The 23,004-nt window shown below is 42.7% G+C and overlaps 2 protein-coding genes across 2 annotated transcripts; both read right to left on the bottom strand.

Moving 5' to 3' along the window:
• Window positions 1–1,757: 1,757 nt before the first annotated feature.
• Window positions 1,758–5,735, bottom strand: PTP4A1 (protein tyrosine phosphatase 4A1). Its single transcript, XM_083730901.1, has 5 exons — window positions 5,596–5,735; window positions 4,848–4,940; window positions 4,468–4,598; window positions 3,922–3,996; window positions 1,758–3,079 (listed from the first exon to the last, which is right to left on the bottom strand). The coding sequence occupies exons 1-5, from the start codon at window positions 5,698–5,700 to the stop codon at window positions 2,962–2,964; spliced, it is 522 nt and encodes a 173-aa protein (XP_083587027.1). The 5' UTR covers window positions 5,701–5,735; the 3' UTR covers window positions 1,758–2,961.
• Window positions 5,736–5,967: 232 nt separating this feature from the next.
• LOC310840684 (uncharacterized protein) lies at window positions 5,968–14,610 on the bottom strand. The gene is made up of 2 exons (XM_083730980.1): window positions 14,170–14,610; window positions 5,968–6,150 (listed from the first exon to the last, which is right to left on the bottom strand). Exons 1-2 carry the CDS (start codon window positions 14,206–14,208, stop codon window positions 6,055–6,057), a joined length of 135 nt encoding a protein of 44 aa, XP_083587106.1. The 5' UTR covers window positions 14,209–14,610; the 3' UTR covers window positions 5,968–6,054.
• Between the last annotated feature and the right edge of the window lie 8,394 nt (window positions 14,611–23,004).

The following is a 23,004-nucleotide window of genomic DNA, read 5'->3' as shown; positions in this document are numbered from 1 at the left end:
GTAGAAATTCCAGCTTGTCAATATCCTCCTCAAATTGTGGCATCCAGAACTGAGCACAATACTCCAGGTGGGGTCTGACCAAAGCAGAACAGAGCATGTCTCTCAGTTCTTCATTGCGTCACAATCTTTCTGCTGATGCAGCCTAGATTACCACAGCTTTTTCTGCTGCTGCATCATATTGTTGACTGTTAACCTGGTAGTCTACTAAGATTCCTAGATCCTTTTCACACGCACTACTGGCAAGCCAGGTGTCCCACATCTTATATTTGGGCAGCTGAATATTTCTGCCTAAGTGCAGAACCTTACATTTGTCGTTTTGTTAGTTCTGGCTCAGTTCTCCAATCTGTTATGGTCATATTGAATCCTGAGTCTATCTTCTGTGGCATTAGCTATTCCGCTCAGTTTGGTGTCATCTGAAAATTTGATGAGTATCCCTGCACTTCCTTCATCTAAGTCATCTGTAAAGACGTAGAACAAGGGGCCCTGGACAGAACCCTGTGGCACCCCACTTGTCACTTTTTTCCAGGATGATGAGAAACCGTAAGTGAGCACTCTTTGGGTTTGGTCAGTCATCTTCCTCTTCTTCCCTATCTGAGCACATGGCTGGGCATGATTGTAGTTTTGCGGTACCTACCTATGCCCAATCACAGGCTTTTGGCCACTGCAGGCATATAATCAACCCAGCACACCACATGGCTCAGCTGCCTCCTTTGCTGTGCCTCTGCAGGTAAGCAGTGCCCTCATAGCTTCTTCTATAGGGCCGGGTTTCCCCCCCTGCTTTTGTTCATTCATAAAGTGCATTGCCTGCCCTTTGCCAGGTCCATTTATTGTACAATAAAACATAAATCGCTTCAATCATTCCATCGTCACCACTCTCACCAGCAGCTGGGTAAACCATCATTGAAACATTCCCAAAGGATTGTGTTTCTAAGGAACACTCCCCCCACCCCCAGTTTGCACAAGTCAGATATCTAAAGGTAGAGACTTCCTAAGAATGGGAGACCTTCAAGGGTGGTGCAATTGCTAACAAGACCTCCTCTGCAGTTCTTAACTCTCAAACTTGTCTGTATAAGAAGAGGCAATCTTTTAAGTATTTGGGACTCAGTTAATGTAGGGCTTTATGCCAAAGTCAAAACTTTGAATTACACACAGAACTGGTGGGTTTCCTAAGGATGTTTGGTCCTTAGATTCAACATGTCGCTAAAGAACTTGCTCAAAGTATCCAGTATATTAAGATGCTTCCAATGCATTTGTCCCGATAAAATAGTGTTGCTGCCTTGTGTGTCTTGGAAGAAATATTGTGGATATACTGAAATAGATGGTAAAATGTTACTTGCACGTTCGTGATCCAAGCAGCGAGCTCTGAAGAATGGTGTGTACCATATACGGTTAAATTACTGGTTTTTTAGAATACAGTGTTGCTTTGCAGAACACTATAAATTATTAAGTAATAATAATCCCATTTTATGTTACAAATATAAGTTTACTGAAAAACGCTTAATGCTTCCGTGTTTTTCTGAACCATGTTATTAAGAATAAATTCAGTTACACCACACACACACACACACACACACACAGAGAGAGAGAGAGAGAGAGAGAGAGAGAGAGAGGGGAGAACCCAACATGTATTTACCACAGGGAAATTAATACGCTTCTTGAACTGTGATTTCCACTTCAAATATATTCATCGAAGCTGTAAATCAGAGCATTTCCCTACCCTCCCTTGCCCCAAAGATAAAATTCCGGGTACACTGCAATGCAGTTTTGAGTTTATTTAGATGAGCTCTCACACTAGATTTTACAAGCTGGTGAACACTGGCAAATTATTTCTCCCACAGTACTATAACCACACATTCCCAAAACAGTATAAATATATGGTTTAACATTAATACACACCACCATTTATCAATTACATAACAAATTATCAAGTATCCAAATATTAAGTTACGCAGGTCAAAAGGCATACAAAATATTACAGAGGTCTGCCAAATTCATGGCAGAAACTCAAGAAAAAACAAAACAAAATCACTTCTAACAAAGCAATAGTTGGTAAACAACTTTCAAGAAGTACAATAAAAGAAATTACAAGATCTTCAGAAATGTATGATTAAGAGTGTTCAGCTACAATAAAGCATTTCTACATTAAAAAATTATTTACTAAAGTAAAGGGCATATTCTATACTTCCTGCACAAGACAAAAGGCAACATTTTACTAGAAATATTTATTAGTCCCCTCTCATCCTTTCACAGGCCCTCTGCTAAGTTGCACATTTAGTGCCAATATTTATTTAACTGTAAGGCTTTTTTGTCTGGAGACATTAAAGACTTGTGTGCTTCTGTACAGCGTGAAGGATTATTTTCTATGAGTTAACCAGAGAATGGAGGTGAATGGAGGTGAATGAAGAGGGTTAATTAACAAAAGTCTAGGGTACCAGAAGTAATTTGACAGTTAATCGTGTGCAAATCCTGATACTTATTCTAGTGTGATTGTGAGAGACAAAATATAGTGAATAGGCAGATGATTCTATGAAGCCCTATCCACAAAACAGAAGACAGCTGCTAATAGGGCAATGGTCCAGATAGCTGTAGTTACCAAGAACTACACTGTGGTATACAGAAATAGTGTGCTGGGCTTTTGGCACCTAATCTCTACACATGTCATGGTAGATTTGACTACTGGTACTGCGATGGGAAAAAAACCCTGAAATGCATGATTAAGGATAGTTTAATGATACAAATTACTAATAAGACATTTTGAAAGGCCAAGTATATTTCATGTTCTAAAAAAGATCATAATCACCATAATCTAAACGAAGTTGCTCTCCTGCCAACATTGTGGCCTACACCTATAGAAGCTTCATGTAACTTGGTTTAAGACATACATGTAGTTTTTCATGTAACCTGCCCAATTATAGATTTATTCTTCTACTTCCAAAGCCAGAAACCTAGGCAGCTTGGTTTTTACTGAATACAACAGTTGTTACGGTGACCATTTGAATCTTTAAAACGCAGTCGCATTTTCGGACGATATTTCTCCAAATAGAGAAGCTGCTTGCTGTTAAAGGCTCCACGGCGCTTCCTACAAAACATTCAAATATTGAACATGTTAATTATGAGTGCTGAAAGTAACACTACTTCACTTGTGACCAAGTATCATATGCTCAAGATAGGTTTTGTTTCTTTATAAGAGCCCTAGCAAGGACAGAATCCCCACCCTCATTGAAAAACAAGTTTTCACTTTGTACTGAAAGCCTGCCTTCTGTCATTCATCTGAACTTTAAAAATGTTCTTCCAAGGACCTGCGCTTGCTGAATGAAGTGAGCCAAGCAACTGCCAGGGAGAGAGTCTTTCCAGTAGTACCCAGTTATGGAATAGCCTTTCCAAGGAGGCATGCCAAGTTGCCATCTTTGCAATCTTCTGTGGCACCAGGTAAATACTTCACTCAGGCTTTAAAAATAATTTAGGTAATCTGAGACTCTTTGAACTATTTTTAAATGGGGTGTGTGTGTAGAGTTCTGTTTTGTTATTTATGTTAACTTCCTCTTGCCTTTAATGGCTTTGTTTTACTTTTTTTTAGCTGTTCACTAATTTGTTATAGAGATACATACAGATGTACAAGTCACACCTACAATTCCACTTCTACTGTAGCTTCAGCCTTCGCATTTCTCCTTTTTGCCTTCTCTTGTACAATCCACTATTAGACTAGGACTTTTAAATCTCTCCTGGCACTGGCCAATTTGCAGGGACACAGCATTCATACAGTGGAAGAGGGGCTAAAGAAGTATTAAAAATAGCCAGATGCTTAGGCCTTGTGCTGCATGTGGTCCTAGCAACAAAAAGCAACACTTTTTGAAGTATGGAATTCAAGATTTTCCTAACTGTCATTGGCAGGTATGTACAAGGCAGATGCTTAATACTTACTGTCTTATGAACTGCACTGCATCCTCATACTTCATTCCACATTCAATGAGTGCAAGGGCAACTAATACAGGTGCTCTGGTGGAGGGGAAAGAACACAAGTTGCAGAAAGTTTCCTAATAGTCATTTTCTTCCATTTTGTAGACCCAAACAACTATTTCACAGTACACTTATACTTTTGCCCTACAAAAATCTGATGGATATAGTGAAATTTATTAATTACATATGCAAACTGTATCATATTACCCAAAATCATAAACTGGCGCTTGAGGAACACAAAAGCTGCCATTCACTGTTACAAATACTGATCTCCTTGCTCAGATTAGTGCAAATTTACAGGTTCCCTGTTAACACTCTGTTCAAGAGCTAATTCACTAGATATATGGGCTGCAATCTCTCATTAGTCAAAGCTTCATTGATTTGAAAAGACAATAATATACATACAGCTGTAACTTGCTACAAGCCATTCCCCACCTCGGTAAGACTAGCTAATGGAATCAGTGTTTGGTAGAGAAGTCAGAGCAGATAGCATTTTGGAGTTCTGTTTACCTTCCAAGACCAGCAACACAGTGTACAGCAATGCAACAACCAGGCTCTTCACGGAATTTAACTTTTAGGAGGTTTAGCCAATCATCAACAATCTGGATAGATGGTGGTGCTCCATCATCAAAGGGCCAATCCTGGAATGCATGAAGTGAATAATTTCTTACCTAAACTTCCACATATCCTAGAATAGTACTTCTTAATTTGTCTTACAGTTAGCAAATCACTGCCTGATTTGCGTTTCTTCTCTTGCTTTAAAACATCCATAGAAATCTGAAGGCCAGATTACCACAGCCTGCATTATTTTCCCCTCCATGTTCACTCACTTGCGCCATAGAAATTAAAAAATCCTATGGTTAATGTTATCTTTTTAATAAGCTACTCACCAAAACCTGAATGCCTTCTTTCTCTACTGGAGCAGTATCATAAGTGGCTTCACATACTCTTACTACTGTAGTAACTCCATACTTCTTAAGTTCCTAAGGGGAGAGAGTGATACATATCTTAATGATACCATGTTGATGTTCATGCCCAGACTATTGCAATTTTGTAAACAATTTCAAATACAGAGGCTGTTCAGAAGACCTATAATTACTGCATTTCACCTCTTCAAGCAGCACTACTTAACAAATATCTAAAAAGACCTGAAGTATAGCAGAGGAATTCAAGTGGGCAGGACCATCTTTAAGAACAGAAGAACCACCTGCTGGATGAGGCCACGGGTCCATCTAGTCTAACATCATGTTCTCACAGTGGCCGACCAGATGCCCAGAAGCAGGACCTGAGCTCAAGAGCACTCTCTTCTCTTGAAGTTTCCAGCAAGTGGTATTCACATATTACCTCTGAAAGTAGAGCTCTATCCACTTGATCATTCTGGTTGCCCTCTTCTGCCCTGTAACATTAGTTTAACACTTAACCTAAATGCAGTTTTGAGGAATTCTTGAACATGCAACTACTATGCAATAAAGAAATCTGTATTGGGAATGACTGAATGGTGGTGTAAAAGAAATAAGGTTAAATTAACTCTTAACAGACCATCATGTTGGTAGTCAAGGCAAATTTCAGTAATACTGCTATATCAAACTTTTCAACGTTACAAAAATTAATACAAGCCTCCCACTCAAGAACCCTTACCTCTATGAACTTGTTTAAGGTTGCATTGGTTGGATTGTGAGTGATAAGGAATCTCATATTCTTGTAAGTGATTTCCACAGGAGCTGGGCGGTTCATTCGGGCCATGTTAATTTAGTTAAAACGTCCAACAAGACCAATACTATTTTTTAAAAAACAAAAAACCTAGCAGAATTGATTGGGAGAAACCGAAGTCTACTCCACTAAAAGCCACTTGAAGTTTCCCGTGCTGACAAGCATGAAGTTGGGAGCAATGGGAAATGAAATGAACCTCCTAAACAAGAAGCAGCAATTCTTCAATCCTGTAATACTGAGGCAAAGAGAAAGGCAGTGCAGCAAGGCTACCCCATCCAGGTCTGAACTCCTTTGTAAAATGCTCTGCCAATTTCAACTCAACACGTCTTATTCTGGTAACCACTCTTAAGGGGGCTTCTTGGTGGAGTAGTAATCAATTTCTATAGTTCACTTGTCTGCATAGAGGCCGTGCTGTGCCTGGCAGTAGTCCCCACTGCCCTTCAGAAACTCCATAAATGTGTGACCAAGAACACCACAGAACTGCTGCAAAGAGAGAGAAAAAGAAGAGCACATTTGTCAGTGACTGAGCAGGTATCTTTACAAATAGCTTATTCTTGGGTAAAGTAACATAAAGGAATGAACCACCAACATTGAGAATGTCCTTAATTTAGACCAGGCATAGGCAAACTACAGCCCTCCAGATGTTTGAGACTATAATTACCATCACCCCTAGCTAACAGGACCAATGGTCAGGGATGATGGGAATTGTAGTCCCAAACATCTGGAGGGCCGGGGTTTGCCTATGTCTGATTTAGACAAACTTGTTTCTTCTAAAATAAGAAAACCTACTGTATTGAAGATATTTTGATAATGCTTGCAATTCCTCAGGTTAATTTAAAAACAGCATTCAGGAAGACTGACAGCTCTCTCTCTGTCTCCCAAGAGGTGGCAAACTCAAGTGATTAGTATCAAGAACAGACCTTTGTTCTGGATCACTTTCCATTCTGCAGAAGGTGCAGGAAGTTTTCCTTCCAAGCTTAAAGAGTTTAGAGATCTAAAGATGCCTGTCACATGGCCTCCCAAATGAAACCCTGTTTATTACAACATGTATACATTACACAAATTCTAAATGACTTGGAGGCAACATTTGTGGTGTTTTATGATTTATTAACAATCCTGTAAATAAGGTGTATAGTCATCCATTTAGCCCTATGGTAACCCACAACCCCAGAGACCAGAACTCTGGTCACTGTAGCCCCAGGTGAGCATTGCACTGGCTATTTAAGACAGGAACAATCCTTAACAGGTTATAGTTCCTTTGCATAGGAGAAGGCAGCTGCTGTATAGCATTTGCAGTTTTCAGAGAAGGGAGGAGGTGAGTGAAACAGGATGGATGACCATCCCGTGAAATATTATTTGTAAGAGTGGCATTAATAAGGTTTAAAAACCAAACAAAATCCAAACTGGAATGTGATATGCAACCTACTTTTCTAATTAAAACCAGCATTAAACCTGACTCAAACTTAATTCAGAAGACAGTTATTAAAATGATGAAGTGCTTAATAAAGGAAAAATGCCAATGAACTCAATTTACTTAGGTTGGGAATCAGCAGCTTGTATCAAGAGTTTGGATGCTGAAGGAGGACACTTCAATAATACATATTTAATGGCAAGAAAAGCACTAGATGGTGCATCTACTAATGAGGACCCTCTCTTCGGGGTCCTGCCTATGGGTCTTAAAGGGCTTATCAAAATCACTGGTTTTCATGCTTAGAAGCAAGCCACCTACAGGAATTTCAGTGTGATTATAACACTGTTCATGATACAACTGTTACCATTCAAGGGGTTTCATGGCCACTGGCAGTTAAGCCAGTAAATGGCAAGTTCCAAATAGCCTCCTCGTTCAAGATGAAGAAAGCAGTTTTACTAAAGCAATATTCATTACTGGGAGAATTACTGAATTTTTCAGTGTATAACACAGCCCCTATTTTTGGGGACTCAAATTCACGAAAATAGGGGAAGGTGACCCCCTTTTTAAACATTATTTTAGAGGGGGAAACCTAGTCTTATACAAGGAAAAGTATGGTAAATCTTTCCTGCAACAACTACAATTATAGCACAGAGGTTGAAATCAAAGAACTCCAAGTAAACAAGTTTTCCCACAGCAGAAACACACATTGGGATGGTTAACCAGAGATTGCAAGTTAGCAGCATACTACTGTGGAGAGAAACGAGGCATGCTCCAAGGCATACTGTACTTTTCCGTGTATAAGACTAGGGTTTTTTGCTTTAAAATAATGTTAAAAGGGCATTGTTAAAAGGGTCTTATACATGGGGGAAATCTCCCCTGCCCCATTTTCTTAATTTTGAGTCCCCAAAATTAGGGGACATCTTATACATGGGGTGTGTGTGTGTGTTATACATGGGGGGAAATGGTAATCTGATTGCTTCATGTAAGTTTTTACGGAAGTTTTAAAGCTTTATTAAATTAAGCAAGTTCCATTAACACATGCATCTAAAGAATTATAAGCTATACAGGTCACTCACAACATACACAATTTCAACTTTACATGGTTGAAGGCCATTCGGTTGAAATCACAAAAATTAAACACAAGAACTCGCAAAAAACCTCCCAGACTCCTGTAAGCAAAGCAGAGAACATTAAAATTCTCCGCCTTGCTTTGTGGGGGGAATGGGGGGGGCGAATACCCGTATGGCATATGAACTGTGGAAGGTAAGATTGCTTGTGAGGGTGGTTCAAGTATACACGTTGTTGCATATATAGTATGCACCATCTGTGAATGGGTGCAAACTCAGTTTAAATACAAGGAGTCCTGCCCAATGCCGCAGCTGAAGTGTAAGAACAGAGGTCTGGCAAGTTTAGGGGAGGGGCTTATTCAGCCAATGTTTAGCTACATACCCATTGCTTGTTGGTAATTTAACATTAAAAATGATAAACCAGATGTGATCTGGATTCTATAGATACAAGGAAGAGGATAGCAAGCAGGGGGCATTTGAAGTTGAAATCACTAGATGAGAATCAATTAGGACTGATAGATCCAAGAGCTATGGAAATGGCCATTTTACAGTTTACACAGGGCCACTGCAATTATTACTGAGGAAAGGCCATGTAACAGCATTAGTGAATACATTCAACCAGAGTGACATTCCACTAGCACAGCTGGAACACTATGCAGGTAAACCTGCAGTCTCTACACAATTACAATCAGTGTGATAGTGGACAGTGGACTTTAAACCAAAACCAACTATGATCCTAACCCACAATTTACTAAAAAGCTGATCTTCAGTCAGCCAATAAACTCTGAGCCAGATACGCCTCACGAGTTTGTTATGAGGACAAGATAGGTTTGTGCTACTTTTCTACCATACTACCGCAGCTGAAATTATGAATCAAAATTGTTCAACAAATATATAGTAGCTTCCTTAACCTGGTGCCCTTCAGAGATTGTTGAACTATAACATCCCCGATCATGCTGGTAGACGCCAATGCAAGTTATATTCCAGCAACATCTGGAGGGCGCTGTATTGGGGAAGGATGCTTTAGACTGCTTCATTTTCAAACTGTATTTTATTCATGAAGTGTGATTATTTCCCCCACACACCCATTTAATAAAACAGTTGTAATAAGACACCAATAAGACATCCATTTACTTATTTTTGCCAGAACAATAACTACCCTATAATACTACCATGTCAATTCTGAGCCACAAGGTAGGGCTTATCTGAAAGGAGGCAGGGTGAAGGGAGTGCAGATAAAGAATTTAATATGAGCCAACACCAAATAAATATTTAGCTGCCCCCAAGAAGCTGCACTTAAAGATAACTCTTTTTCAGACCAAGGCAGCTGAGTTGTCATGGTTATAGTAACAAACCCAAGAGCAGCATTGAATTCTCATCAGTATGCCAACTTTATTTTGATGAAACTGAAGAATGGTAAGTTTCCATGTATCATGAAACTTCTCAAACACTGTGCATTGTACGTAGAAACAAAAGACACTACATTTTAAAAAATACTGTCAAGCCTGAGATATTTCTACAACAGAAGAGTAAATGAGCTGCCCATCACCTAACACCGTCCAAACCACATTCTTGGCTTTGGACTATACAGAGAGACACAGAAAGAAGGAATCTTTCCGAATAAGATATTCGTATTGATCAGCTAATCCAAGAGATCAAATTTTGTCTTCTCTAGTAATGCCATCTACAGGCAATTCTCAACTCACAGAACAAAATTCATACACTTTGACGTACTGTGTGCTTGAAAACTTTATGTTCTGATATGGGGTGTGGATCTAGAACTAGTACAGTCTGCTTCTGTGTTTTAATTTGAACATCTTGCTACTTACATATTTTTTCCAAGGAACAAACTGACTCAGATAAGACATATACACTCCTTGGAATCACAGCAATTGTGAAACACCAAAAGTTGTTGCATTTGTCTGTTGAGAAATGATCTTAGAACTGACATTCTCTCCCATCCTGAAATGCTCACTGGCCTGCAATGTTTAGGATCACCAGTTTGATTAAAGACTTAATGAACAAGAAAGGAGATTCCTAATCAGACGGATTTGTTTAGTGTTCAGAAAAACTGCAGGAAGCATTCCCCCATTCTCAGATATAGGAAGGAATGGTCCCAAGTTGCTGTTTTTAAAATGGCATCCATGCCTGTCTTCTATGTGTATGCCTCTTGTTTAAGATTTTATTTATTGCATGTGTTGCTACCTCATTACAATGGCTCTCTGGGCAATGTTATGATTGCACACTGTAAGCAATATAAAACAGCCAGTTCATATAATATTGAACATAACAATTAACGATAATGGTGAGATCCAGAGACGCCCAGGGCAGAGTTCTGCACACTGAAGTGTGGGAGCAATGCATTTTTTGTCTACTCCCCAAATATGCTCGAGAGTAGGAGGATCCTCTGGAACAGTATGAGAACCTCCACAGAAGGAACCTCATTGCAGCCAATACAGTCCTTCTGTTCACTGGTAGCTTTGATTCAGCATAAATTCCTGCTCCTTAAATGCAATGGTGAAAGTGGTGCTTCTTGCTGATGATCCTCCCCTTTCCTCTGGAGTTCCTGTCCCAATCTACTCCAGAGGTGGTGTGTGTGTGTGTGGCTTTAGGTGGTGAGGAGTGCTGCACAAGAGCAAGGGTTAAATCGTTTAAATCACCAGAACCTTCTGTTCATGGAAAGACAGCCCTGGAGACAACCCAGTACTTTTAAAAATAAGAACTTCTTAAATGTATAGTTAAGATAAAAGAACAGCACATAAACCTAACAGAACAACTTTTAAAAGACCACTGTAGCAATAGAAGACAAAGAAAAGGAGAGAAGAAATTGAGGGCTATGAAGCTAAAATAGAAATTTGACCACAGCAAAATTTATCTATTTATCCTGTAATCTGAGAATTCACTTATTATAGTCAACACATTTTAAACTTAGTACCAGTTCATTCCCTTTGCACAAGATGCTCTCTTTTCAAGACAAATTAATCTGATCTGGATGACTGGGGAACTGTCAGAACTGAGGGTCGCACAGGTAAGCTCCACTGCATATCAAAAAGTTATTGCACTATCAGAACTGTTTATTACATAGTTTCAGCCCACAGTTGTAAATTAATAGTGGTTGTCTCTGACAAGCAAACTGACCACTACAAACAGTTGTCACTGAAACATTGTGGCTTAATTAGTAATTTCATATGTGCCTACCCTGCATGGTATTTGCCTACCTGAACTACATGTTCCAAGCATTATTGCAACAGGGAATCTGTTACAAACAAGTCTGCTCCAAGTCCTACTGTAACTAAAGTTGCTATTTTATTTAGACAAATGACAACAACTTTGGGCTTTGTACAGATTTTTGAAGGTAAAAAAGCTTCTGCCATGTTGCGAAGAGTCCTAAAGTCTTTCAAACTAAATAGCATATGCATTTATTGAACTCAGCCACTTTAGGTTCTTCCTGTTTCCTCCCCACATCCTACACTAGCAACCACACTCAAAGCATCAGGACACGCAAGTGAGCTGTAGAGCATGACATGGCTGGAAAGCCATTGGAAACTGCCTAGAACCATAGGAAGAAACCAAGAATGCTAGCCCTGAGAACTGCAGAAAAGTAGCTTGATTAGAAGTGTGTGGGAAGGTGCAAGAAGTAGATGAAATGGGAAAAGTGACAAATGACAAGGAGGAGGAATAACAGAAGGAACTTCTGAGGAGGTGGAAGCTCTGGAATTGGGATGGGGCAGGTGCCTGAATCAGTGAGCAGGCATGGTAACCATTTCATGATACATGAATAACTGCCTCCTCCAGTTAAAAATTCAGGCTACAGCAAAAGACAGCCAGTGGTAGAAACTCCTCCAGACTCAAAGGATATTTTAGATTTAAGAACTGTTCAATGTGTCTTTACAAATCCCCACTGATTTTGATCAGGTTCTAATTTCTGCTTACAAAATGAATCTGGATTGATTATGGTACACCCTGTTCCATGAAAAAAGATCATTATCACTGCCTTTAGCCAATTATAGCTTTTACAATTTTTCTTAAGTAGCCAAAACATTTGTATGGAGTCTCAAAAACAATTGAGGAATGTAGACATCTTAACTACAGTAATTCAAAAATTTATTGGTTATTGACTTTAGAAATTACTTTGAAAAATATGCAAACTAACCATTCCCCAAGTGTTTAGAAATTTTGTTTGATTTTGGGCGGGGGCTACCTTCATTAAATGGGGGGGGGTGTAAGTCCTCTTAGACTTACAGCACATCATGGCCTCATATAAACAAACTTACCAGGATGTTCCAAATTACAGTAAATACAATCCTGTGACTCAGCCGAAAGATTGACTGCCTTGTTAACTCAAAACCTATAAACCACATCACCTTTCTTGACACTTAATATGCTTCTCACATGACACACAAGTGCATGCTTCCTCAGCCAAATGACAGGGTCTCCCTAGCAAACCAGACTGTCGCTCTCTTCCCACCCTAGCAACCGACTGCGCAGGAAACCTGGCAAAAAAATCTTTTTGCCCCGATCGCGTCCTTTTTGCGGTTCCCCCACCTTCTTCCGGCGTGTGACTGCAGCGTGAGCGGGAAGCAGCGTGCTCGTCATCTGCATGCAGACAGCAGAGAGACGGGAAAGCCACGCTGACCCAGCCCCGCCAGATGTCCTCTCCACTCTCCCTTCACCCCCTCCCCGCACGCCCCAGTGGTGAGTCACACTCGGAAGCGCAATAGCCCCGCCGTGGCCAGGTAGCGGCCGGGACATGTCTCGACTTGTTTCCTTTCCTCACCTCAACGAACCGAGCCACGCAGCAAGGGGTGGAGAGAAACGCCCCCGCTTCCTTTCCCAGAGTCACGACTCACAGCGAAGCCCATTGATACAATTCGGGTGTGTGTGGTGGGGGGAATCTGGCGTGCTTCATTCGCGCTGTCTAGGATCGGATGCATCTCTTGGGCAGAGGTAGGCACCAAGGGCGGACTGGCCTTTTCTAACGGAGCTGCAGTCACCCAGAGTATGGGAAGAGGCAGCTAATGACTACTCATTAAGAATTCCCCCAAATCTTTCTGCACGCGGCGTCCCTTCTGAACCCGCTTTAAGACAAGCGGAGGCGTAATCCGAATTGTTGAGGCTGGCGTTTGTGATTGAATACACTTGTTCCCCTATTTTAAACACGCACGATTTCACTAACGTACGTGTGTGTGTGTTCGTGTTTCTCCCCCACCCGCCACCGGCAATCCTTGCTCTGTTCCTTGGTTGTATCCTTCGCCTCCCAACTGGCGGGGGCTTTCAGGGGTACACGCGGCCCGGTGGCCCCCCAGAAAGCAGCGCGGCGCCGCCCGGCGTAAAAAAAAGGGGGGGCATCGGGCAAACGACACGTCGTCGCGACTGGGTTTAAAGGTCGAGAGACACGCCGCAGAGACAACCCCCGATGGGCCGGGCACGGATGGAAAGGAAGCCCCCACCCCATGCAGCATGGCGGTGGGGCTTGCAGGCTAACCGACGCCCTCCATCCCTCCGTGCCGACCGCAAACATCGAGGAGATGCTTGTTGCTGCTGCTGCTGCTTCGCTCCCTCCATCCGCGCGGCTACTTCCCCCCAGCCCCAACCCGCCACTTCCAGACAGTGGCGACGCCGCCGCCTCCCGCCTCCTTCGGAAAGGGCGTCGAAGCCCCCCTTCTCTCACTCTATGCCTCCCCTCCATGGTTCAGTCGAGTCAGGACGCGGCCATCTGCCGCCGCCTTCACAGCGACGTGGGGAAAGGAGCCCAGAGAAAGAAGAACAGGTTGAGGGAGCGGCGTCCTCCTCCCTTTTCTAGAAGAGAATGGAGGCTTTGTGTGCCGCCGCCTCGCCTGAGAGGACGGCGCCTCAGCTGGGAAGGGGGGGGCGCTTCCACGACATGCCCGCCCGCCTGATGGAAACGCCGTCGGGGCCCAAGGAACAAAGAAACGAACATGGAGGGAGAGAAAGAGAAAAGGGGGAGGGGAGAGAGGGAAAAAACGGTGATTAGAGGCGGCGAGAGGGTCGCTTGTTACTCACAGGAATATGGTTACTCATTGAAGACTGTAGCCTGATCATACAGCCTGGGTGCTGAGGGCGCCACCGCCGAGGGCAGGAGGAGCTGAGCCTGAGGGAAGCGGAGGCGGCCGCGGAGGTGGTGGTGCCGGAGCAGGGCGGCGACGATGGACCATGCAGGGCGGAGGAGGAGCCGGAGGGGGAGAGAAAGAGAGAGAGAGAGAGAGAAGGGGGGGAGAGACCAAAGAGGGGGGCGCGTGCGCGGACACGAGGAGGAGGAGGAGCTCCTCTTGCTCTCGCTGCTGCTTCTGCTGCTGCTTCTGGTAGCGGCGGCGGCGGTGTTGCTAACGCGGCTCTGACGGCAGAAAGGAAAAGCGGCAGGGCGTGGGAGGGGCTCGGGGAGGAGCTGCGGCGGGGCCTCTGCTCGCGCGCTCTTCTGCGCAAGGCAAGCAGAAAAGCGGAGAGGCTGGAGACTGGGCGGAGCTGTCTTTAAGCGCCGCCCCGCTCCGGCGCGCGCGTGTCATGCGACGCCCCGCCCCGTTCCTCTCCAACCTCCTAACCCGTTGCCTTTGCGAAAAGCAGGGGGGAGCTCGGAAGCTTTGCCGCGTCACAAACTCCTCCCGCGAGCGGCGGCGCCCGGCCAATCGGAGGCGTCGGAAGGGCGCGCGCGCGGCCACGGTCAGGCGTGTGGCGGTGGGCGGGGATTTAGAAGAGGAGGAGGGAAGAAAGGGCGGGGAAAAGGAAGAGGCTAAAGGCGGAGGGAGCCGGTGAGAACCGGTTTGGTAGAAAGCCGGCATGCGAGCAAGCAAGCGGTGGCCGCGGGCGGGGAGGTGGCGCCAGCAGAAGGGCGGAGCGAGGCAAGCGCCGGCCCTGATTGGTGTCCTTGCTGCGAGCCTCCCTTGCGCTGTTTGCCTTTGAAAGGCCAGAGCCGGAATTCTTCCGATAAGCGGCTGCCTTGAGAGGCGGGTGCTCCTGACTGCAGTGAGTCCGTTTGAGAAGAGAAACCACCTCAGCTTTGCAGTAGAGCATGAGCGCGCACACGCCCCACCTGCTCAGAAATAAATAATGTTGCAGTCCCTCACAAGTTTAACAGGTGTGGTGTATTGCTGCGGCATAAACTCCCTGCAGGATGAGAAGTTTCCATTTCATGAACTGCCTTCCGCGGGGGCAAATCCCTGAGTCGCACATGTTAGGGGTGACGGCTGCCGTCAGTCGCCGCTCCCCGGCAGCAGAGCCAGTGGTCGGGAACGGTGAAAGCAGCAGCGCGTCGACGTCTGGGTCTGTAGGAAGGCATCTGCTGGGGTTATCCCTGAAATAAGTTTTGTGGCACCATAACAGATTCATTGTGGTCCTCTTCTGAGAAGGTTGTTTTGTGTACTTGTGTCAAGAGGTAAAAAGGTCCCACGAGACTTTGCAAAGTTTTTGTTGAATTGAAGCAATGTAAATTTACACTGCCATGTTGACAGCGGTGACCTTAAACAGCTGCTTGCTATGTGGTTTGTACAAGAAGAGTTGCAGCTCAAACGCACTTCGGAGCAAGTCCTGTTGAGATCCATGAAACTTAACATGCACAAAACCAGAGCTATAAGGATTGCAGCCTGAGGGGAAAAACATTTCAGGTCTATCCACAACCTGGACGGCTTTGTAGCAACTTTGTTTCAACTGCAGTATATTTCTGGAAGCATGAGCATAGCCGGCGGGGGGGGGGGGGCAGAGGGGCAGCTGCTAACTGACCAATCACATCGATTATGCTCCCCCTAACAGAAATCCTGGCTATGCCCATGTCTGGAAGTATTGCTGAAATTCTAAAATGGGAGATGCCTGGGGCTCACACCCTCTTCACAGGAAACTTTGGGTTGCACTGGGTGCCAAATCTAGGGGGTGCTGCAGGGCACTGCAACTATGACATAGTGGATTGAGCAGAAAAGAAGGAAAGGCAGGAGGGGCATGTGCTGAATTTTGGCCTCACACAGGTCGCTGCAGAAATTTGAAAGACCAAATTCCACCCTTGTTCCAGGTCAACAATACATTCTTACTATGACTTCCCTTGTGCCAAAATTGCTCACTGATATTGAAATGGAGACCAGCACTAACTCCTGGTGAACTTTTACACAGTTGATTTGGCTTCCTCTATGGAATTTATATTTCTTTTAATTGGAAGGAAGTGATCCTAGCAGTAACTCTAGCACTATACAATAGGACAGCTAAAACAGTTTATAGATGCAGGTTAGCTACTTATTTTTTCGAGACTGAAACAACTAGACTCCAGTGCATAGCTGTCAACCTTCTGTTTTTTTGGTGGGAAATTCCCTTATTCATGCGCCGTTTCCCGCTGCTATCCCGGATTGTTAGATATCCCGTAGGCTGTCCCCGGGACAGGTGAGGCTGCTGATCCCTTATTTTCGAGGCTGCTGATATTATTTTCAGATCTGAAAGTTGACAGCTATGCTCAAGAGCATTGGTCTTCATCTGGTGGATCTGCATCCACTAGTGGATTTAGTGGGTCTCTCACTTACAAATATATAGTGTAAAACTGAAAAATGGATTCTTAGATGCATATCTGGACTACAAGTGGGTCCTTGGTCTGAAAAGGTTGAGAACTATTGCTATAGAGCAGGTACTGGGAACCTTTGGCTCTTCAGATACTACTGCACAACAATTCCCATCAACCCTAGAAAGTATGCCTAGTGTCAAAGGGTCCCCACACCTGCTCCACAGTGACCTTTGCCAATGCAACAATCATCCCATCACTCCCTGCCTTTCATTCCTTACTTTACTCTGTGTTAAATGCATATTGATTGCAAACAATCGTGGTTATTCCTGAAGTTCCCATAAGAATAAAACTAGGAGGGAGAGAAAGTCTGATACTCAGTTTAGGATTCAAGAGAGGATAACCTTTCGTTTCCAAAACGATCAACAAAATGTAGACGAGGAATAGACTTTGAAAGGGATTTTGCCACAGAACTGAAAGGTGGCATTAAAAATACTTAAATAAACAAAACTGATGGATAAACTGCACGTTGTTAATTTGGGGAACGGGGGGTGGGTGGGTACAAAAGTGCTTTCACAAGCTAGAGAAATTTTGTTCACATTTAAAAGAAGAAAGAGTTTTCCAAATCCACCCACAGCATCACCCCCAAGATGCTATTCAGTGCCAGAGAATTTCTTTTAAAATACACTTCTATTGATATCAGGCCAGAATAACTGCAGTTCTGTGAACATGAGACCAAAATCATTTTGCATTTCAACATCTTCAGATCAGAAAGCACCTCAAATCATCTTTAGAAATGTGTTTGCTGGGTTGCCTCTGAGATCCTTTTACAACCTCCAGGCAGGCATCCATATTACAGATAGAATCTGACTGTAGGAAAACGTGTTTGGCATTACAGAAAAGAAGGTGCAGTGGAACCTGTAGCTGTTTACAGGAAACATATTGACCTACCTGTTTGCGCATCAGCCCCACCTATTAAGACAAACCCTTTTGAGTTTCGTGATTATAAACCAGGTATGTCCTGGTTTAAAATCCAATATGCAGGTGTTATCTGCTTATGTCTATACAGTCATTTGCACCCTTCTTAATACTTTATTCATATAAATTAGCACTATATTGAGATATGACTTTTTAAAAAAGTATTTATTTGCTTAACTCTCTCCCTGAAGTTGCACCAGTCAACATTTTCTGAGCACACTGCTATTAGAAAAGATTACTAGGACCTGATTTTCTGTCTTATATTTGTGTTGGCTCTGATCCATAACAGGAAGTGGCTGCAGGGCTCAAAGTGTAAAGAGAAAACATGTGGGACAGGTTGGTCTCAGATTAGGGGAGGCACAGTTATCTATGTAAAATAAGTGAAGTGGGATGATTTTTAGTTCATCTGAGAAAGTGGAGTATCATTCCACCTTACCTTGAGCATTGCTTTAGGGCAGGCATGGCCAAACTTTGCCCTCCAGATGTTTTGGGACTACAATTCCCATCATCCCTGACCAGTGGTCCTGTTATCTAGGGACGATGGGAGTTGTAGTCCCAAAACATCTGGAGGGCCTAGTTTGGCCATGCCTGCTTTAGGGGAACACACACTACCATCCTTAACCAACAAAGAGGAGATGGGTCAAAATATGGTGGCAGACAAGTCAGTAGCAGAATGCCATGGGCAGTCCCCAGATTGCATAATCACTTGGAACAAAATCAAACTTCTGGTTGTCATTAAGTGCTTTTCCAAAGAATTGGTCCCATTGCACAATGAAAGTGAAAAGGGAGGGGTTCAGGAAGACTTCATTTGTTTTGCTTTGTTTTGTTTTTTTAAAAAATGTACCAGGACCGTAAGCATAGGAGAGTGAGGAGATACACATTCACCCAATGCTGAAAATACAAAATGCTCCCCCAAATAGCTGATATTAACTGCAGAGAGGAAACAAACATACACTCAGATTGTGCTGGTTCATCATTGCTTCTGTGGTAAATAGCAGTTTGGGAAGATCTACATTGATATGCTAGGGATCTGCCTTGAAGAACTGGCATGCATCAAAGGGTGAACTCCTTTCTTCACACAAACTGGGAGTATATCAAACTGCATCCCACACAGCTCCTTCCTCTCCCCCAACAACAAAACTTTGGGAAATCAAATCACATTTAATTCCAGTATTCTGTGCCACAGAGAGGTAATAATTAAGGACATATACTATATATGAAGTGTTTTTGGTATTTTAAAAGACTATAAGTGAAGTAGACTAGAGCATCATGCCAGAACTGTGTTCTCATTCAAACAAAAAATCTCTTGAATCACCCACCTGTGCTTGGTTCAGGACTGGTATAGATTGGGTAAACTAATGGTACAGAGCCAAAGGTTCCCAGTACCTGCTCTATAGCAATAGTTCTCAACCTTTTCAGACCAAGGACCCACTTGAACATAGACAGCTTTAATTAAATTATGAGATGCTTTGAATTGCATCACTTTATTATGCATCACTTTGTTGTTGTTGTTGTTGTTGTTGTTGAATAAGCAGACATGCTCGTAGATAATCCCAACAAAACCCACAAAGGATTGTATTTGTTAACACCTGATTGTTAACAGTTCAGTGTACTGGATGAAGCAAAGATCACCAGTGTTGAAGCAATGATTCTTCAACATCAACTTTGTTGGACTGGTCATGTTGTGTGGACGCCTGATTATCGTCTTCCACAGCAACTACTCTATTCCAAACTTTAAAATGGAAAGCGTAATGCTGGTGGTCAACAAAAGAGGTTTAAAGACTGTCTCAAGGCAAATCTTTAAAAATGTAGTATAAACACCGACAACTGGGAAACATTGGTCTGTGAGCACTCCAGTTGGAGAACAGCCTATACCAAACGTGTCATGGACTTGGAAGACACTCGAACTCAGAACGCAAGGGAGAAACGTGCTAAGAGGAAGGCACGCTTGGCAAATCCACACTCCCACCCAGGAACCAATGTCCCCACTGTGGAAGGAGGTGTGGGTCCAGAATTGGCCTCCACAGTCACTTATGGACTCATTGTTAAAACTGGGTTTATGGAAGACAATCTTACTCGGCTACGATCGTCAAAGAAGAAGTAGTTCTGGAAACAATGGAGGGTTTGGGCAAGGAAAGTTCGTTAATTTGATTACACATTTTACTTAGCATTGCAAAGAAATGGCTTCAGGCTCCAATGACAAAAAAAACCCACCTTTAGGATCTAGAGATGAAAGGAGCTAAGGCTAGAGTAACAATGGTGTCATTTTCAGTTTTAGATATAAGAGAGGCATTTTTATCAGTGGTTATTCTAATGGAAATTCTAATGGAAAACAAGAAATTCTTACAGATAATCAACAGTGCTGGATTTCCCTCCCTCTATAATGACTGCTGCAGAGACATTCCATAAAATTTGACCTGGGAGTTGAAATAGGGCAGAACTGATATAATCTATCAAAAAGTATCCTTTGAACTATAATTATTTGCAGTGGATTGTCTAGCTGTTTTGAAAAACAATTATTGCTTGTTCCTACTGATAAGGTTTGTGACACTTCATAATTTCTCCAGCATTTGCCCATCCCCATTCTTAAAATCAGAATCTTTAGATTTAATTTGGATCAGATATCATATAAAACAATCATTATATAGAAACCCAAAGAATCCCTTGCTTTTTTAAATTGTGTAGGGCTTTTGCAGTTACAACCACTCCTGCAATTTTAAAATGTATACCATTTATTGGTTTTTGTATCTTTTTACATAACAATACAGTTAATGAATAAGAACAATAAAAATAAAGGTCAATAGAGGATCCTAGCAATTTGTAGTGCATTTCTATATATTTAAAGGGAACGCAAACGGAATAGAACATAAAGACATAAGAAGAGCCTGCTAGATGAGGCCAATGGCCCATCTAGTCCAGCATTCTGTTCTCACAGATGCCTGGGAAGCTTGAATGCAGGACCTGACTGCAGCAGCATTCCCTCCACAGCAGCTGCCTTCAACAGTGGAGGCAGAGCAGGCTTCCTCAACCTCGGCGCTCCAGATGTTTTGAGACTACAATTCCCATCCTCCCTGACCACTGGTCCTGCTAGCTAGGGATCATGGGAGTTGTAGGCCAAAAATGTCTGGAGGGCCGTGGTTGAGGAAGCCTGAGGTAGAGCATAGTCATTGTGCTCATGTGATTGGAAATGGGCGTCCTACTGTGTGCTTGCATGCTCATTCCTCGTTCCTTCACTGCAGGAAAAACTTAAGGAATAACCCAGGGAGATCTTGCATTTATTTCCCTCCCTTGACTTTACAAGGCACAATCTTCTTAATTGCCACATGCAATAGTAATGAACGAGTTGACAGTGAGGTACTTTTGCCACGTAAGTGAGTAGACCTGTGACAAAATTGAAAAGAGCCCCGAAGGATCTCAAGGATCCTGTGCCAATCTAGTTGTTGCTGGACTACAACTCCCATCAGCTCTGACCAACATGATCAATGGTCAAGGATGATGGGAGCTGGAGTCCACCTCTGGTATATCTAGTCTAGCACTGTGCTCCTCACCATGAAATTCTGCTTCTGATCTTGGAGACTGCATATTGCCATCATGAGTAACAGATATATATCAAGAGGCCTATGCTACATTAATTCATCTTTCCCAACCATGCACTCTCTAGATATTCTGAACTACAACTCCCATCATACCTAGTCAGCACAACACCTGAAGGGCACCAGCTTGGGAAAAGTTTGTCTGAAGCAAAACTGGCCTGGCTATCTTTTTAAGACCAGGATATGCCCATTGACTCATGCCTTATTTCCTGTTGTTTAACAGGTTTAACTCTAAAGACTAATACAGTGGTACCTCAGGTTACATACACTTCAGGTTACATAAACTTCAGGTTACAGACTCTGCTAACCCAGAAATAGTACCTCGGGTTAAGAACTTTGCTTCAGGATGAGAACAGAAATCGTGTTCTGGTGGCGCGGCGGCAGCGGGAGGCCCCATTAGCTAAAGTGGTGCTTCAGGTTAAGAACAGTTTCAGGTTAAGAACAGACCTCCGGAGCGAATTAAGTTCTTAACCCGAGGTACCACTGTAATCCATAAGAGAGGCTCTTCCTACTGCTTCAAGATGAAGATGTACTAATTCTGTTCAGGTTGTATATTAAGGTTCTTAATAAGGAATTTAGAAATTCTAACATTATATACAACGTAGAAATGAAAGAGTGAGATTTTCCAATAAAACAAATCTTAAAAACCTTTCCCACTCCTACAGAAGCTAATGGGAAGAAAGTTCTCAAGAGAAAATAGATACAAAACATTTTACACAACAACACACTTAAATATTCGACTGTAAGTAGTTTGTAACCTATAAAACATTAAAAAGATACATATTTGGAAATGACATTAGAATTCAGCCTAATTCAAAATTGCCACTTACCTGGGTGTAAATCTCATCAAATCCCAAAGGACTTACTTCTGAGTAGGCATGGATTGGATTGCACTGTTGTACTAACTTCTAAAAAGCTTGTTATACCTGGAAGGTTTTGTTGTTTTGGGTTTAAAAAATGTTTTTATACTGTTTATCCATTCCTGCATGACAGAACTTAAATGATTAGTTAAACTTTCAAAACTACCATACTATTATACATGAATAATGTTGGGTGCAGTAAGTAGCTGGCAAGATCATATTCAAAACAACCAGGAGATCCATACAAACAAGCTCTTCCTTGAGAACAACATGCATTACAAACCTGGATTTCAGACACAGCATATCAGTGTCAGCAAGCTGAAGCAAGGTATGAACCTTGTGGTACTCTGTGTTGATGCTCCCATTAAAAACCCTCACGAGACATATAATTTGTGGAGACTCTTGCACTAGCCTTGCATGTTCACCTTCTACCAGAAGCTGCCAGAGTTTGTTTTTATATAAACAAAAGGTACAACAAGCCACCTCCAGTTCAAATAAAGCATAGGTCAGAAATCCCTCTGTAGTAAACAATGCTCTTGTTTGTGGAACTTGCCACAAATACGGCTTTGTGTTTTCATGGGTTCAGAATACAATTATTCTCTCATTAACAGTGCTATCTTCCTATCATGCCCCCAAATAATCTTTTTCCGTTTTTGTTTTTATTAAAGCCAAATGAATTCCTAAAGTTCTTCAACTACATTTGATCATCACACTGTGAATGTGATTGGATGGGAGCCGAATGCCCTGTAAAACTGTACCTGGTTAACATTCATTTACTTTCTTTCTCTAGTACATTTCTATCCCACTTTTCCTCCAAGAATCTCAAGGTGACTTACACAGTTCTCCCCTCATTTTTTCCTCATGACAGCCCTGTGAGGTGGGTTAGGTTGAGAGAGAGCGATTGGCCCAAAGTCACCCTCTGAGTTTCATGACTGAG

The sequence above is a fragment of the Podarcis gaigeae genome (genome assembly GCF_964106915.1).
Source record: "Podarcis gaigeae genome assembly, chromosome: 3".
NCBI lineage: Eukaryota > Metazoa > Chordata > Lepidosauria > Squamata > Lacertidae > Podarcis > Podarcis gaigeae.
Note: the sequence above shows the minus strand (reverse complement) of the source record. Positions and strands in the feature narration are given on the sequence as shown.

Bases quoted from the DNA above. Each gene is read 5' to 3' on its own strand.
- PTP4A1 (XM_083730901.1), bottom strand. From the start codon at position 5,700: ATGGCCCGAATGAACCGCCCAGCTCCTGTGGAAATCACTTACAAGAAT. The intron at 3,997-4,467 runs GTAAACAGAACT...CCCCTCCACCAG, and splicing joins TGTGTTGCTGGTCTTGGAAG to AGCACCTGTATTAGTTGCCC. The intron at 3,080-3,921 runs GTAAGTATTAAG...AATGTTTTGTAG, and splicing joins GCAGTGCAGTTCATAAGACA to GAAGCGCCGTGGAGCCTTTA.
- LOC310840684 (XM_083730980.1), bottom strand. From the start codon at position 14,208: ATGATCAGGCTACAGTCTTCAATGAGTAACCATATTCCT. The intron at 6,151-14,169 runs GTGAGTAACAAG...CTCTCTTTGCAG, and splicing joins CAATGAGTAACCATATTCCT to CAGTTCTGTGGTGTTCTTGG.